This window comes from Euleptes europaea, chromosome 21, assembly GCF_029931775.1.
Source record: "Euleptes europaea isolate rEulEur1 chromosome 21, rEulEur1.hap1, whole genome shotgun sequence".
In the NCBI taxonomy this organism is placed as follows: domain Eukaryota; kingdom Metazoa; phylum Chordata; class Lepidosauria; order Squamata; family Sphaerodactylidae; genus Euleptes; species Euleptes europaea.
The window spans coordinates 4,329,413-4,346,153 of NC_079332.1; the positions used below are offsets into that span (position 1 = coordinate 4,329,413).

The window sequence follows — 16,741 nt, forward strand, 5'->3', positions numbered from 1 at the left end:
ACCTAATATATTCGGCATGCTCCTCTGATCCTGGAGACAATAGGTATGTATCATGGCTAGTATCCATTTGGACTAGTAGCCATGGATACCCCTCTCCTACATGAATACGTCCACTCCTCTTAAAGCCTTCCAAGTTGGCAGCCATCACCGCATCCTGGGGCAGGGAGTTCCACAATTTAACTACGTCTTGTGTGTCTTAGCTGCTCCGGGCCCTTTACTTGGCCAGGACTGCTTCGGGTTGGAGATTTGATTGGCTGTCCAGGTTTTGTTTTTTAATGTTGCTTTGGCGCAAGGATCTTCACTGTGTGACTACAGGTCAGCCATGGCAGCCGTTTTGTGGCTGGCTCCGCCTCCTTCAGCGACGGTTTTATGGCAGCCCTTTGCAACACGCGGGGCTTCTGCAGCTGGCAGATTGCAGCGGGAAAGGCTCCCCTGCAGGTTGGTCCACGGGCAAGCCAACTCCTCTAGATGTCCCAGGAGGCGTAAGCTGCTGTCCTTTTGACTTTTGTTTTCTGCGTCGGCCCACACTGCAGGCACCGTCCTCTTGCACAAGTTGCTGCTGTTTTGCACAGTGTGTGTACGTGTGTGTGTATAGGTCTGGGTTGTGCTTTTGAGACGTCTTGAGGTCTGTTGTGGCTTCAGCCCTACAAAACACTATTTTACTGCAAGGACGGCTGAGAAGGCGGTCAGAACCTGAGGAGCACCATTGGTCAACTCGCTCCACGTGACATCCAGTGGACACCTTAACCACGGATGAATGAAGCCACGAAACTCAACCAGTTACGTCGTCCTGTGACATATATGCCCTCTCTGTGATCTCCCCCCTCATATTTCACTTTTTTGTTGGTTTTTGTGTGTGCGCATCTCTGCATATGGAAATTATTTTTAAAAGACCAGGAAGATACAGGTCATGTTCAAAGTGAGGGGCGCAGGGCTTGTCTATGTCTCGGAGACGTGTGCGCGTGTGGTGTGTGTATCTACTCTTTGATGGCTCTTATGTACTGCAGTCGGCTGTAGCGGTGACATTCCCCCCACCCCATCTCCAAAATAAAACCAGATTTTCAGAAGGGTGATGTGTATGCCTTTTTATGGTCTGTTCTCGGAAGAGTTGGCCCACATCCCGCCGGGTCGATGCAAGATGCTGGAGCAGCTACCAAACAACCAAGGCAGAGCAAAGATGCCAAGCCTGGGTGCATTTCTGGGCCATGCAGGCATTTCATGAGCACATCCATGCCTGTGAATCCTCTGCTGCATGGATGCAGGGGGACATTTTGCCTGAAACGGACTATTCGAAATGGCAAGCAGGAGAGACTTGTGCTGGAGCGCGCTTCCATTTCTCGCACACAGAAATCTAGCAAGTGAGGATGTCAAAGCCTAGGATAGACCTTAACATACTGTAAAAAAATGTGCAGGGAGGGTTCCCTCCACACCATGGGAGAGCACGCAAACACGAGAGTCTCTGCTGTCTGAAATGGAACAGTGTAGAAAGAAGAAGAATTGGTTTTTATATGCTGACTTTCTCTGCCACTTAAGGGAGACTCAAACCGGCTTACAATCACCATCCCTTCCCCTACCCACAACAGACACCCTGTGAGGTAGGTGGGGCTGAGAGAGAGAGAGTGTGACTTGCCCAAGGTCACCCAGGTGCCTCCATGTGTAGGAGTGGGGAATCAAACCCGGTTCTCCAGATCAGACTCCACCGCTCCAAACCACCGCTCTTAACCACTACACCATGCTGGCCATATCATCTGGCTAGATATGTCGGCCAGCTCTGTGCTTTGATAGTGTCGGATGGAAATCCATGGAGGTGCTTAGACCCCTTTACCTGAGGCTTGTCTCATTCCCGAAGAACAAAATGTTTCCAGCCAAAGGCAGAATTTTACTTCATTTCTGGCTAAAACCCTGAACCAAAAGGAAGGAAAAGCTGTTAGTAGATTTGCACACTACTCGTACAGATCAAAGACGCCGTTCCTGCCTAGACCCAATTCTTCCATCGGTTTGCCCTTGATTTTCCAGTCACGCAATGTGCTTCCCCGCGTCCTTGGCCTGTCCCCAGTAATAATTCCTCGCAGACGGCCCGTTGTTCGTTCCGCTGACGTTGTCAGCGCTTTTATTCTGAACATCGTCCTGGCTACAGGTCGCACCGCGGGTTTGCCGTTGGGTGCCAGCCCAAAGCGGAAGAACAACGGGGGTCCCCCGGGTCCCCTACCACGTCGCCACGGCTCTTCCACCTTGCAGCCTCCAGGAATCTTCCTTGTGCAAAACCCAGCGCTGAAGTGGCACGGCTGGGCAGAGTCTGGTCTCTTCCCTGCCCCTTGCCGTGGGTACGAGCCGACGGGCGGGGTTGCCATGGTCCCAACTTTTCTCATTCTCTCTCCACTTGGGCAGGGGCAGGCCTTGGGGGTTCCTTAAATTTTAGCGTTTTTAATTGTGAAACCGTTCTACCGCATCCTGCGTTAAGAGCCGTTCTCAATTGTGGCCCAGAACTGTTTTACCCACCAGTCTTCAAGATCTATTGGCACAAAATCTGAAAAGAGAGGGAAAAAAGGGGTGTGTGGGCATCATGAGATTGTATGGGGGGGGATTCCTTCTGTGACATCTTGGTGCTGGCTAAAAGGACATAGGACGGTAGTTTGGTGACATTGATATACCCTGCTGAGGCCCCCCCCTTCCCAAACCCCTCTCCTCAGGCTCCACCCCCAAAATATCCAGGCATTTCCCAAGCTGGAGCTGGCAACCCTATAGGCCTGGGGTCCACAGACCCCCCCCAGAGGTCCTAGATTTTTTTGGGGGGGTGCAAACTTGGGGGGAAATTACATCTTTATTTTCACTAACCTCTAACTGAAACGTTGCAACACTGTATCTCAATATAACTGTTTTCCTTTGTAATGCTATGTATTTTATTTAATGCATAGGTTTCATCAGACTGCTAAAGGGGTCATAGAATCATAGAGTTGGAAGGGACCACCAGGGTCATCTAGTCCAACCCCCTGCACAATGCAGGAAATTCACAACTACCTCCCCCACACACACACACAGTGACCCCCTACTCCATGCCCAGAAGGTGGCCAAGATGCCCTCCCTCCCATGAACTGCCCAAGGTCATAGAATCAGCATTGCTGACAGATGGCCATCTAGCCTCTGCTTGAAAACCTCCAGGGAAGGAGAGCTCACCACCTCCCGAGGAAGCCTGTCCCACTGAGGAACCGCTCTAACTGTTAGAAAATTCTTCCTGATGTCTAGACGGGAACTCTTTTGATTTAATTTCAACCTGTTGTTTCTGGTCCGACCTTCTAAGGCAACAGAAAACAACTCGGCACCCTCCTCCATGGGACAGCCCTTCAAGTCCTTGAAGATGGTTATCATATTGTTGATAAGCTGTAAAAAGTAATTCCTGATCTCCAGTGCGTTATCCTTGATCAGATCTACCTGGGGTCACGTTTCTAGGCACAACAATATCCCCTCTCGGCCTTCTCCTCTCCAGGCTACTTAGGCTTCTTGAAAGAGAAGAAAATTTGCGGGCATGGAAGGTGACATTGTTAAAAGGGAAAGCAGGCTACGGTTCAGGGTGCTGGACTAGTATCAGGGGAAGCCCAGGTTCGAATCCACCCCTTGTACCACGGCCGCTCACCTGGTGACCGAAGGCCAGTCATACTCCCTCGGCCTAGCCTACCTCGCAGAGTCGTTGTGGGGATAAAATGCAGGAGAGGAGAATAACGGCAGCCGCTCAGGGTCCCCGATTGGGGAGAATGGTGGGGTATAAAGTAAGTAAATGAATTTAGCGAGCTGAGTTTAAAGGGTGGGGTTAAGAACTTCATCTGTTTTAAGGTGCTTAATAAAACAAAACACTTTATTATTTTGCCCAAGGCTAGGCCTAAAGGTTCCTTCTTATGTCCTGGCCACTAAGGAGAATTTGGAGTCACGGTGCGGAAGCTTTTTAAAAAATACTCTACGCAATATCAGCAATGTTAGTCAAAACCAAGTGGGGAAACAAACGATTGCATTGTAATGCTTATATTGCATGTAGTTCAATAAGGGAATTATGCACCAGAGAATTATAGCTGAGGTTTATGACAAAATATCAAGCAAAGCAACAAGCAATAATAATAAGAATTCTTTCCAAGGAGGGCAGTTGACAACTCTAGGTTGGGAAATTCCTGGAGGTTTGGGGGTGAAGCCTTCGGTAAGCAGGATTTGAGTCCACCCTCCAAAGCAGCCGTTTTCCCCAGGGGAAATGGCCTCTGCCCTCAAGATCAGCTGTAATTCCTGGAGGTGGCAACCCGGCATCGGAGGAAAGTCTCTCAATATACTGGCCCCGTGGGGGAAAAGTGAGGTCCTGCCACCCAGAGAGGCCTCGGGCAAAGTTACAAAGGGATTTAAAACAATACCTCCGCTCCCTTTTCTTTCCATGTTAGAGTTATACATTGAAAGGGAAAACGTGGGATATGATTCTTAACCCAGTTCAAAGTGGCCAATTTCCTTTGTTTTTACAAGCTTCTCGGGAGGAAAGAGGGCTAAAAATTATTTTAAAGTAACTAAATGAACCCGTTACTGATCCACTTTTTCAAGTTAGAGCCTAACCATACAGTTAAGAAATACTTCTGGTTTAGTAATGAACATACATGTTTAATGGTTCAACGACCTGGGGAGCTTCTTTGAATTTTTTTTTTAACTTCACGTGGTTATGTCAACCTACGCTGCACCAAGTATTGTAGGAAGGCAATAAGAATAGTTTGTAGTATCTGTTCTAGCTCTACTACAATTACAGAATATCAAGTAATTCTGACAGCGAAATATAGTCCCAAGTGTTTTGCAGATCTGGTTTTGTTCGCACAACCTCTCGGAGAGGGTACATAAGGGTGAAAGAAAGAAGTAGTCTTCCCTAGACCCTGGGGCTATGGTTGCCAGCTCCAGGATGGGAAATACTTGTAGATTTGGGGGCTGGAGCCGGAGGAGGTGGGGTTTGGGGAGGGACTTCAATGGGGTATGATGCCCCTTCAATGGGGTATGAGTCCACCTTCCAAACTGGCCATTTTCTCCAGGTGACCTGATCTCTGTCGCCTGTGGATCAGTTGCAATCCCAGGAGATCTCCATCCGCCACCTGGAGGTTGGCAACCCTACCTGGGACTTCTACATCCCAAGAAAATACTGAAGTATTTCCCAGGGCCTCCAGCTCAGGCCTTTCTGTGGCTTCCATGAAGCTATGGGGTCTTTTGGGTCATAGCCCTCAGCGCTGGGACATGATTTCCAACTAAATCCTACCCAAAATCAGCAGGGTGATTATTTGGAAACAGAATAAAAGCCTTCTTTTTTTCCAGCGGGCTTTTGGGGGTGGGGAGGCTATCTAGTTTTATGTATTATGTTTTAATTACTAGTTAGTAACCGTTGGAAGGGGAAACTCCTAATTCCTGCTATTTTAGACGTGCCAGATGGGTGCCCTGGAGCTTTGAGCTGGGGGGGGGGAGCCTTTGAAAGGAGAGAGAACAGGTTTGTTTGCTCCGGCAGCTACCAGCTCTTTCCAGACCCTATTCTTGACCACAGATGGGAGGGCCACTCCAATGTCTTCTCCCCAGTTCCCACAGCTAGATAATAAGGCCTTGTTTCTTATCTCCGTCCTTTCCTGGATAGGTGATGGGGAAGACCTTTCTCTGCCTGAAGCCCTGGACAGCTAGTCAGAGTAGACTATACCGAGATAGAAGAGGAGATGACCGAGAGGGGATATGATAACCATCTTCAAGTACTTGAAGGGCTGTCACATAGAGGAGGGTGCCGAGTTGTTTTCTGTTGCCCCAGAAGGTTGGACCGGAACCAACGGGTTGAAATTAAATCAGAAGAGTTTCCATCTAGACATTAGGAAGAATTTTCTAACAGAGCAGTTTCTCAGTGGAACAGGCTTCCTCGGGAGGTAGTGAGCTCTCCTCCCCTGGAGGTTTTTAAGCAGAGGCTAATGACCATCTGTCAGCAATGTTGATTCTATAACCTTAAGCAGATGATGAAAGGGAGGGCATCTTGGCCATCTTCTGGGCATGTAGTGGGGGTCACTGGGGGTGTGGGGGGAGGTAGTTGTGAATTCCCTGCATTGTGCAGGGGGTTGGACTAGATGACCTTGATGGTCCCTTCCAACTCTATGATTCTATGAGATGGACGATTGGGCCTGACTCGATATCCAGCGCTCCAGACATTTATATACGAACCTTTCAGTTCTGTGCTGGGCGTTTTCTCTGTGTACTGCACGGGGCCAGATCCATTTTCTCCTGGGCGGCTGTTGTACAACTGTTGTTCTACTTGTTGCCAGGCTGGAAGGGGAAAAGAGAGGGATGCATGAGACAGGGAAGACTCCAGAGGAAGCCAGCGCACACGGAGGTCTTGTTTCCTTTGTCCACCCACTCTGCTCACGAAAAAGGCTTCCACGTTTTAAAGGTATGTGTGACGGCAAGTGGAAATTCAAGGATATCACAGATCTACAAGCGTTTACTCGTGTGTGGAAGTGATATCCCTTTCTGAAATGGTACCTGTTCAAACATAGGTTTAGGGCCTTAGCAAGAATTAGACCTCAGATATGTGTCTGTGGTCCCTCGGTTGCCAACGGCTGCTGAAAGCAAAGGAGGCCTTCCCAAGAAAGAGTCGCCGGCTCCTCTGCCCAGAAAAGATTCTGCGTCTCTATTAAAACGGATGCTGTGTCCGTCTGTCCCCCGTTTTGGCAGATCCTCTGCAGGAAAAGTGACTTCCTTTTTATAGAAGAGCAGGTGCCTCTCTCTCTAGGGGAGTTGACAACCGATGGCAGCTTTCCCCATGCATGGAACTACCTGAAAGGGGGGCTGGAATGGAGGTACACAATTTTCCACTCGCCTGGCAGCTGTTACGAGTGACACATTGCTGCGTGGGGAAAAAGATTGGCGTTCTTTTGAAGAGGGAATTTTGGCTGGTGTAACTCCATTAGACTTTGCTTCAGTGCTTCATTTACAAGAGAGGTATTTTCTGGCGACCGCGCCCTAGGTATTGTTCTCTGCAGGGCAATTGGAAGCACTGTCACACCCTTCTCAGTCCATTGAAATTCACAAGTATAACCTGTAAATTACTGACTGGGGACGGACGGGCGGATTTGCCGAAGATTAAGGCTTCCTACTGTACCTTCAATAATCTATAGGATTCTTATCCCTACCTTATCCCAAGCTGCTCAGGGCCCCATGCATTGTTCTCGGTCTACACCATGTTATCCACAACAACCCTTATAGGTAGGCTAGGTTGAAAGCGTGTGCCTGGTCCGAGGTCACCCAGCCAGCTTTCGGTGGTAGAGTGGGGGGTTTGAATCCAAGTCTCCCAGATCCTTGTCTAACCACGGCACCACACTGGCTTCTCCGTAACTGACAATCAATGAAATGGGCCACTTGTACCAAAACCACCTCTCCTGTGAAACTGACTCAGGATACTGTCACCATAGTCTCCTTAGGGAGTCTTCAGAGAGAGATACAGAGAAGGGGGAAACGATGGGACCCCAGTTCTTCTTACTTTCATACACAAACCGGACATTTTCTTCATGAGCCGACGTGTAGCCTTCCTCTGCGGCTGGCTCTGTTTGCTGCGGCATCAGCGGAGGCCTCTTGCCATTCACCCTGTTGAAGACGAGCTTGGGTGCGGAGCTACCAAGGAAACTAGAGGTTAAAGAAGTTAATAATAAACCCCCCCCCCTCCAGCCCCTGGTAGAAACACAAAGTCAAAAGGGAGGCCTGCCAACTCACTATCACTCAACCCCCCCCTTTCCGGGATCAAGTTTCCCATAGCTCTGCAGCTTCTCCCCCATTGGAGATCAGACCCATCTGGGAAGCCTCCGTCGCTGCTTTTAAAGCAGGAGTCCCTATGGGGTTGCTATAAATCTGCGGGGACGCCAACCAAAAAAAACACCAGTCTGTGTTTCTCTGCCTCCTTATTTTCTATGGAAGATTGGTCGGCCCATGGCCACTAACCACAAGGTAAAACTCCCCCATTTGGTCTCTGAATCAGACCCTTGGGCCATCAAAGTCAGGATTGTGTACTCTGACTGGCAGCAGCTCTCCAAGGTCTCAGGCAGAGGTCTTTCACATCACCTACCTGCCTAGTCAGATCTCAGAAGCTAAGCAGGGTCAACCCTGGTTAGTATTTGGATGGGAGACCACCAAGGAATACCAGGGTTGCTGTGCAGAGGAAGGCACTGGCAAACCACCTCTGTTAGTCTCTTGCCATGAAAACCCCAAAAGGGGTCGCCATAAGTCGGCTACGACTTGAAGGCACTTTACACACACACACCTGCCTAGTCCCTTTAACTGGAGATGCCGGGGATTGAACCTGGGACCCTTCTCCATGCCAAGCTGATGCTCTACCACTGAGCCACAGCCCTCCCCTTTTAAACTTTTAAAATGTTCCCTCCAGCTGTTTCTCCTTTGGTTTTTCTGGCGGACGCTGTAAGTACAGTATTGGTTTTACGAGTTCTAACAACTATTTTTACTTAGTTTTGTTACGCATATATTAAAAACCACCTAGGCAACCCTGCCTGGATGCTGAAATGATTAAATCCCTCCAAACCGGAGGCCTGTTGACGCCTGATCCCACCACTGAATGGTGGAAGAAGCGTCTCGGGAGGAGGAAAGGGAGCTTCCGAGTTCTGGGTTACCCTGGCTAAAGCTATCCCAGCCAGACAGCATTAAGGGACACAAAGAGAACCTCTTCGGCCAAGTACCGGAAAAAAATATGGGTCCTGCTTGTAGGCTGGTGTTTGCCCAGGATCAGCCCAAGTGCCTTCGAGGGAATAATGGTCGCCCCCCCCCAGTTTTCTCTTGTGCGTCCACTGTGACAAAAAGCCCCTTTAGTGTCAGCCATTGTATGTTCATTTGACGCCGGTTCCTAAATACACATTAGGCGAGTTGCCCCGGGTCTTTTCCTGAAGGGTTAGGCAAACGGAAAGGCTCCAATAAATGCTGCCGTTGTGCAGAAGCATCGCCTGTGTCCAGGGTGCAATGCTGCCCCGGGCTCCCAAATCAATACTTCTCTGGATCGGGAGTCCCGTCGGCACAAGCTCCCTCGCCCGCCCGCCCCCCACCTCCAGGCGTCGCAATCCGCTATGATTTGTTTTCAAAACTCAAGGCCGTTCACATGCTCCTCGCTCTTTCCTCCCAAACCCCACGCCCTGTCCATGCGCACTCCCAAATTGTAGTCACGCGCGGGCAAGCAGCAGTTGGCACTCTCCGGTCGGAGGGCAGTGTTGGGGAAGCAGGCTGTGATGGGAACAGGACAGGGGAGAGTGCAAAGACAAATCCAGGATAATGGCTTTATTTCTTACATTTAAAAAAAACCCTGCCTTGCCTCTAACTCTTTCACAGTGGCACGCTTCCATCTCCCCTTCTCTGGGCAACGCTGGGGAACAGGGTAGGCAGAGAACCCGTGAGCTTTGTGGCTGAGTGGGGATTCGAACCTGGGGATCTGCAGTCCCTTGTATCAATGGAAAAGTGGGTAGGGTCAAACCACAGGTGGTCTTCAAGGGCCGCTCTGTGTGTGGCAGCCAAGACTAGTTATTACCAGAGCAGGGATAATGCTGCTGCAGTCGTCTTGCTTGTGGGATTCCTGGAGGCACCTGGTTGGCCCCTGTGTGAACAAACTGCTGGACTTGATGGGCCTGGGTCTGATCCAGCAGGGCCTTTCTTATGTTCTTATGGGCAACTATTGCAAGATAATTTATTTGAAGTAATGACCCGGGGTCAGTTCACCAGAAACCCCCCCCCCAATTGCATGCCTTCTCCTTAAGGGAGAGTGTAGCTGTGCCCAGAATAGGGTAAACTCCGCTGTTCTGAAGCAATTGATCGTTTTTTCTCATTTGTATTGTGTAGGGTTGCCAGGTCCTTCTTCGCCCCCAGTTGGAGGTTTTTGAGGCAGAGCCTGAGGAGGGCGGGGTTTAGGGAGGGGAGGGACTTCAATGCCATAGAGTCCAATTGCCGACGTGGCCATTTTCTCCAGGTCAATTGATAGGGTTGCCAGGTCCCTCTTCACCATTGGCGGGAGGTTTTTGGGGTGGAGCCTGAGGAGGGTTGGGGTTTGGGGAGGGACTTCAATGCCATAGAGTCCAATGGCCAAAGCGGCCATTTTCTCCCGGCTGGAGATCAGTTATAATAGCAGGAGATCTCCAGCTACTACCTGGAGGCTGGCAACCCTATGAATTGATCTCTATCGGCTGGAGATCAGTTGTAATAGCAGGAGATCTCCAGCTAGTACCTGGAAGTTGTGAATTCAAAGTGCAAGCACAAGCAGAAGTAAACCCACAATAAGGTTGCTACAATAAAATATTGCTGTTTAGAAAAATATATTGAGAATCAAGATCTCACAAACACAACCTCAGTTGAGCAAGCATGAAATTTGCAGTTGGTCTAATATAGACCCAATATAACAACGCACAAAGCGTTACAAAATGGTAAGTATAGGCAAAAGTGCTCAATTCATTTCTAGTCCATACATATAAATTGCAACCATCAGGCAACGGGGACAAGACGTTGTAATGGAAATCCGGTATAATTCCATTTCACGTGAACCTTTTTCAAGCTCTTAGTCCTTCCGTGCACAATTCATTCACTATACGAAGGAGTGTGCCTTCCTTGCATGCATGGCCGGCAAAGTAAGGCGCCTCCAGCTACCACCTGGAGGCTGGCAACCCTATGAATTGATTTCTTATCTGCTGGAGATCAGCTGTAATAGCAGGAGATCTCCAGCTAGTACCTGGAAGTTGGCAACCCCTAGTATGGTGCCATCAAGGTATGGCTGCAAGACAAATAATGGAAACCACTTTGGAGCAGAAAACTGGGTATAGAAATATTCCAAAGGCAAAAATAGCGATATTGTCCTCCTCCTGCCCTGCTCTTGACCATGCCCCCTCCCCGTTCATCTGCTCCCCAAGGGCAGAAAGAACTAGGCAAGAGGCGACCCCGTGCCCCGCCCCCCCCGGCCAGGGGGCGTGTCCTCGGCGCTCTCCAGGGCAAAGGTAGTGCGCCGGGCAGCCCGGGGGGGGGAAGGCTAGCCATGTGACTCCCCCTCCACGCGTGGAAATCCCCCCCTCCAGACGCACGTGCTGCCCCCCCACACCATCTGATCGGGGTCTACCCCCCCCCAAACCCAGATCCTCCCCCCAGCCCGCCCGCCCCTCCCCACCTCCCCGGAGCCATGTGCCAAGGGCACCCCCGGGTCACCTTTCCCCAAGGTCATCCCCGCCTCCCGCGTGCAGAGATGCCCCGGGGCAGCCCCGGGTTCGGGGACCCCCCTCGCCTCCCCCCCCCGGCCAGGCCCAGATGGGGAGGGGGCTCACCTGGACAGGGGCCAGGAGCCCAGCTGCTGCTGCTGCTGCCGCCGCTGGCACTTCAGGTCGCCCAGCTTGCTCTCCACCTGCTGCGTGGGACCTGCGCGGAGAGAGGGGCGCGCTCAACGGGGGGAGGGGGGGGAAGAGAAGACCCCCTCGGGGCTCCGTCGGCGGGAGACCCCCCCCCGGGGGGAGGCAAGCAGGAATGGATGGGGCAGGCGCGCTTCGGAGGCTCCCCGTGCGCCCAGGGCGCACAGCAGGGCGCGCGGGGAGGGCGATCCCCGGAAAAGGGGTCTCGGGAGGGGGGGGAGAGAGGAGAGGCTCCGGGGCGGGGGGCCGAAGGGGATCTGTGCCCCCCCCCATTGGGAAAGCACGTGCTACCCCCCACCCACCCGCTTACCCGTCCTCCTTTGGGTGGCGATCTTGCTGGGGCCGCGGGTGACGGTGTACATCCCGCCGGCGCGCGGGGCTGCAGGCGAGGCGAGCGGCGCGATCTCCCCGCGGGGGCCCCGCTTGGCATGCCCCCCCCGGGGGGTGGCGATCCCCGGCCCCTCTGCCCCCTCTCTCGCCCCCTGCCCGGGCTCCTTGGAGCAGCGCCCTGGCTGGCCCGAGCGCCACGCGGGGCTGTCCGGCTCTGCAGGCGGCCGTCGCCTTCCCCTGGGCCGGGGAGCCTCCTTGCGCGGGGACTGCCCAGCGCCAGCCGGCCAGGCCTCCAGCACGCCCCCCCCCCACTCCGCCCCTCTTAAAGGCGCCACCCCGGCCCGGAGCCTTACGCAACCGGGGCTGCTGGCCCGGAAGAGCGCCTGTCCCCACGTGCGCGGCCGGCCCCGATGGCTGCCTGTGCGAGTCCCCTCCCCGGGGGATCCTGGCTGTGACGGCCCCTTCGCGCGTGCCAAGCCTCGCCTGGGAGCGGCAGGGGACTCCTCCGATGAGGGGGTCCCCTTGTCACGCCTGTCTTACGGTCCCAATGCCCAGTAACCATGAAACAGGAGGAGGTTGAAGAGTCAAAGCAGTTTGTGTCATTGGCCAATACGCCAAACGCCTGGTGAAAGTGGCCCGAAACGCAGGACAAGTCACACCCACGTCCAAGGATTGCAAACATGAGTGTAGACTTCGGTAATGGGTGGTTACAGAGACGTCACGCACGTCAGGACCCAAATGCCCAATGCTCAGGACCCCCGAATTAGAATAACCTATTCCCGAATTGAAGGCGGCTGCAGCAAGAAGACCCTTCAGTATCAGGTGCTGCTCTGTTTGATCCTAAGTTACTGCAGTTCTTCTTATCTTGGACCCTGGCAGCTGCCCAGGCTAGCTAAGGGAGTTTTCCTAGCTGGCCCTTATGAGTGGGGAGCCAGCTTATGAAAGCATACTGGGGCCTTCTAGGGATTCTCTGATTAGCCTCTAACTAGTAAAGCTGGGCCTCTTGTACTCAAGGCCTTGAACATATATGTGCTTGGTGTGACTTTCATCATAGATGCCAACTCTTATACACTGAGTAGGGCATATTCATAAGCGCAGAGTATACTTTACTGATCACAAAGAATATATTTCAAATCAAAGAATACATTTCCCATAGCATATAATGATTGCAGGCATTTCACCCTAAGGAAAAATAGAGCAAATCAAGCCTGAACTGACCCTAGAAGCTAAAATGACTCAACTGAGGTTATCGTATTTTGGTCACATCATGAGACGACAGGGATCACTGGAAAAGACAGTCATGCTAGGAAAAGTGGAAGGCAGCAGGAAAAGAGGGAGACCCAACCGGAGATGGATGGACTCCCTAAAGGAAGCCACGGCCTTCCATTTGCAAGATCTGAGCAAGGCTGTCGAAGATAGGGCATTTTGGAGGACTTTCATTCACAGGGTCGCCATGAGTCGGAAGCGACTTGACAGCACTTAAAACACACTAAGGAAAAATAAGAACTAATCAGTGGTAAAGCGCCTGCTTGGCAGGCAGAAGGTCCCGGATTCAGTCGCTTGCCTCTCCAGTTAAAAGCACAAGAAAGCCGGTGATGTGAAAGACCTCAGCCTGAGACCCTGGAGAGCTGCTGCCAGTCTGAGCAGGCAACCCTGAATTGGATTGTCCATCAGAAACTCATTTTTTCTTTTACTGGATATTATCGAATGTGCAAAGGTCAGAAATCCCTCTTCTTTTGATACCAGGGGGAAAAAAGCTAGTCTTGCATTGGAGTAAGTACAACACTTTGGCTCTTTGGAGCAGAGGACTCTGATCTGGAGAACCGGGTTCGATTCCCTACTCCTACACATGAGCGGTGGAGGCTAATCTGGTGAACCGGGTTGGTTTCCCCGCTCCTCCACGTGAAGCTAGCTGGGTGACCTTGGGCAAGTCACAGCTCTTTCAGCCCCACCTACCTAGACCTCTTTTCTGAATGGCGTGAAGAATTTTAGAAGATTTGATTCCTCTGCACCCCCCTCACCCCTTGAAGGAAGAATGTTTTGTAGCACAGAGGAGTAACAAGGAATGTGGTCAGCTGTAAATCTTATTTGCACTGGTCTTCAGCAGAGTCCCAAGGTCGGTTTCTTCCTGCAGCGTGGGCTTGTTGACAGCTATGAATGATGCCAGAATTGGGGCAAGAGGTGGCAGAAGTGTACTCAGAGATTTTCTTAAACAATGAGGGCACATTTGTGCCATCTAAGCATAGAGGGAGGAAGAGGGTAGGTCGCTTTCCCTGGGTACATGGGACCCTATTGATAATCATTACATCTATTGAGATAACTGTAGAAGAAGAAGAAGAAGAGCTGGTTTTTATATGCCGACTTTCTCGACCATTTAAAGGAGAATCAAACCGGCTTACAATCACCTTTCCCTTCCCCTCCCCACAACAGACACCCTGTGAGGAAGGTGGGGCTGACAGAGCTGTGACTTGCCCAAGGTCACCCAACTGGCTTCGTGTGTAGGAGCGGGGAAACAAATCCAGTTCACCAGATTAGCCTCCGCCGCTCATGGGGAGGAGTGGGGGAATCAAACCCCGTTCTCCAGATCAGAGTCCATGGCTCCAAACCACCGCCCTTAACCACTACACCACTCTAGCTGTCACATACTGCTTCTCAGCATCAGTCTTACTAGAATAGATCATGGAAGACCCAGGGCCAAATCTCGACTCTGCCATGGAAGCTTGCTGGCTGACCTTGGCCCAGTGACATGTAGTCTCAGTCTAACCAACCTCACAGGGTTGTTGTGAGGACAGGGTGGAGGAGAAGGCCGTCAGCCGCTTTAGAGTGAAAGGCAAGGTATATATGAAGTAAATCAAAAGAATCAGTGGAGCAGGCTTCCTCGGGAGGTGGTAAGCTGGCCTTCCCTGGAGGTTTTTAAGAGCCTGTGTGTTTCAAAGGTATCTTCAAAAGCTGCTCAAGATTGCATGGCATGTATAGGATTTGTCTGTACCACTGTTATCTGAATAAATATGTTCCTTTTTTAAAAAATAAATTTTTATTTTCAAAAAAATAAAAGGATAAACAAAAAAGGAGGAGAGGGGGATGGGGTTTCCAGTGATGCTTCACAAATTTATCTACTATTCAATTATATTGACAAAAGTATTCATGTCTACCCTGGGTGTGGATATCCCTTATACCCTGATACATTCTAAAGTATACTATATTTGTTGTCTGTTTCTATATTTCTATTGAACTTAAACAAAAATACATTTTAATAACACAGTTTTGATATCCTCCATATCAAACTCATACCTTATATTGTTCTGGCATGAGTATAACAGAGCCTCCGGTTTGAGAGAAATTCTTCTCTAGGTCTTTTCTTTACTAGATTGGTTAGTTTTGCCAGGAGTAAGCATAATAGAGCCAAGCGTAAGGATAATAGAGCCTCCCATTTGAGATAAATTCTTCTCTAGGTCTTTTATTTACCAGATTGGTTCGTTTGTAGGGTCTCTTTGACAGTAGGAACGTTGTCCTGGGGATTGCCGTCCCCAGCATCCAACATGAGTATTGCAGAGGACACCAAGATATAATTTCAACCTGCAGATAAAATGGTGCAGGGGGAAAAATTTTTTTAATTAATTGACAATTTAAACATTACGAACACTTAAACATACACTTACAGATTAAAACTTCTTCCATGGAGATCAGTGAACAATTGCAAATAAGCCAATAAATGATCAAAAACACTGAATTATACCATCAATTCTACTTAATAATAAACTATTATAAATTGCCTATAAATCATCTGAGCCTTTTAAGCCTTTCAGTCTACGGGTCTTCTGATTAATCAAAGCTCTAGTTTATCCCCCTACTTTGGCTCTACTAAAAATTATTCTCCACAATTTACTACCTCCTTTCCCCCATCTTCATCTATCCTTAAAACCCACTGTGCCTCGAGTACAAATATCTTATACTTTGGTGCAGGGGGAAATGTTGTGGGTCACTGTGGGTGACCATTGAGGAAGAAAGTGGGGTGCAAATGACCAGAACTCTTAAGCCCTCTGGATTCAATAAAAAAAATGAAGGGGGGGAGCAGATGATACAACTGGGGGGTGGGAAATATAGGCTCAATTTCCTGGCACCTGGCCACTCCCGTGATGTGGTCTGCTTAGACCTTTCCAGAAATTGAATAGAAATAATTTTTTCCCCCTGTCCTCTGATTTATGGGATTCACATGTATGCAAAAGCACGGGGTGAGAAGGAGGCACCCCTCTCGGGGCAAGTTTGCACCCAGATCTACGAACACCGAGTTTCTCCCCCTTTCCAAGATCGCTTGTGTGTTCTTGAATATGGTAAAATGAACTGTGGCAGCCGCTCGCCCAGGCTTGCAAGGAAAGAAATTATCTAAATTATGCAGCTGCAATTAAGAGAGAATTGTTTGGACGGCCAGGGTATTCCCACCAACCTGGTTGGAAAATAAAACGTTGCATTATAGTTGTGTTCCTCTAGGAGGCCCTCAGTAGCTGTATAAGGACCTCCAGAGCCAAAATTTCCTAACTGCGCCGCTGGTGTAGTGGTATCATGCAAGATTCCCATTCTTGCGACCCGGGTTCGATTCCCGGGCGGCGCAAGTTTTTTCCCCTGCCAAAATGCACACTTTTATTATATATATATATATATTATATATATATTATATTATTATATTAACACACTTTTCTGCCCCCCCTGCCCAAACTTTCATCTCGTCCTGGAACAAAGAGGCTCCTTTTTGCAAGGAAACGGAACGGATTACTCTCCTTTTATTTTTTTGCCGCTTGCTCTTGAGTACTAGGAGGGCTGGCTCGGCCTGATTTCCAGATTGCAATGGGGCTGGCTCTTCCGGGCCGCGTGCAAGGGATCGGGGCTGTATGCAAGCGGGAAGGACCAAGACTCGAACCGCGGGCGGACGCTTTTATTATTTTGTTTGCATTTTAAAGCATGCATCCGTTTCTTTATTGTAAGACGAAGCTCCAGGAAAGGGGGCCGAAGCC

General features: G+C 50.3%; 1 protein-coding gene and 1 non-coding gene across 2 annotated transcripts; one reads left to right on the forward strand and one right to left on the reverse strand.

Moving 5' to 3' along the window:
- Positions 1-2,444: 2,444 nt before the first annotated feature.
- Positions 2,445-11,764, reverse strand: MCRIP2 (MAPK regulated corepressor interacting protein 2). Its single transcript, XM_056866471.1, has 5 exons — positions 11,713-11,764; positions 11,322-11,412; positions 7,511-7,641; positions 6,196-6,297; positions 2,445-2,527 (listed from the first exon to the last, which is right to left on the reverse strand). Exons 1-5 carry the CDS (start codon positions 11,762-11,764, stop codon positions 2,457-2,459), a joined length of 447 nt encoding a protein of 148 aa, XP_056722449.1. The 3' UTR covers positions 2,445-2,456.
- A 4,506-nt stretch (positions 11,765-16,270) lies between these two features.
- TRNAG-CCC (transfer RNA glycine (anticodon CCC)) lies at positions 16,271-16,341 on the forward strand. Its single transcript has one exon. It is a non-coding gene; the product is annotated as a tRNA-Gly (tRNA).
- The last annotated feature ends 400 nt before the right edge of the window (positions 16,342-16,741 follow it).

What these genes read in the sequence shown, in the direction of transcription:
- MCRIP2 (XM_056866471.1), bottom strand. Translation starts at nt 11,764, where the DNA reads ATGTACACCGTCACCCGCGGCCCCAGCAAGATCGCCACCCAAAGGAGG. An exon ending in GGCTCCTGGCCCCTGTCCAG is followed by an intron (nt 7,642 to 11,321) that starts GTGAGCCCCCTC and finishes TTTCCTTGGTAG; the next exon opens with CTCCGCACCCAAGCTCGTCT. An exon ending in TGTCCGGTTTGTGTATGAAA is followed by an intron (nt 6,298 to 7,510) that starts GTAAGAAGAACT and finishes TTCCCCTTCCAG; the next exon opens with CCTGGCAACAAGTAGAACAA.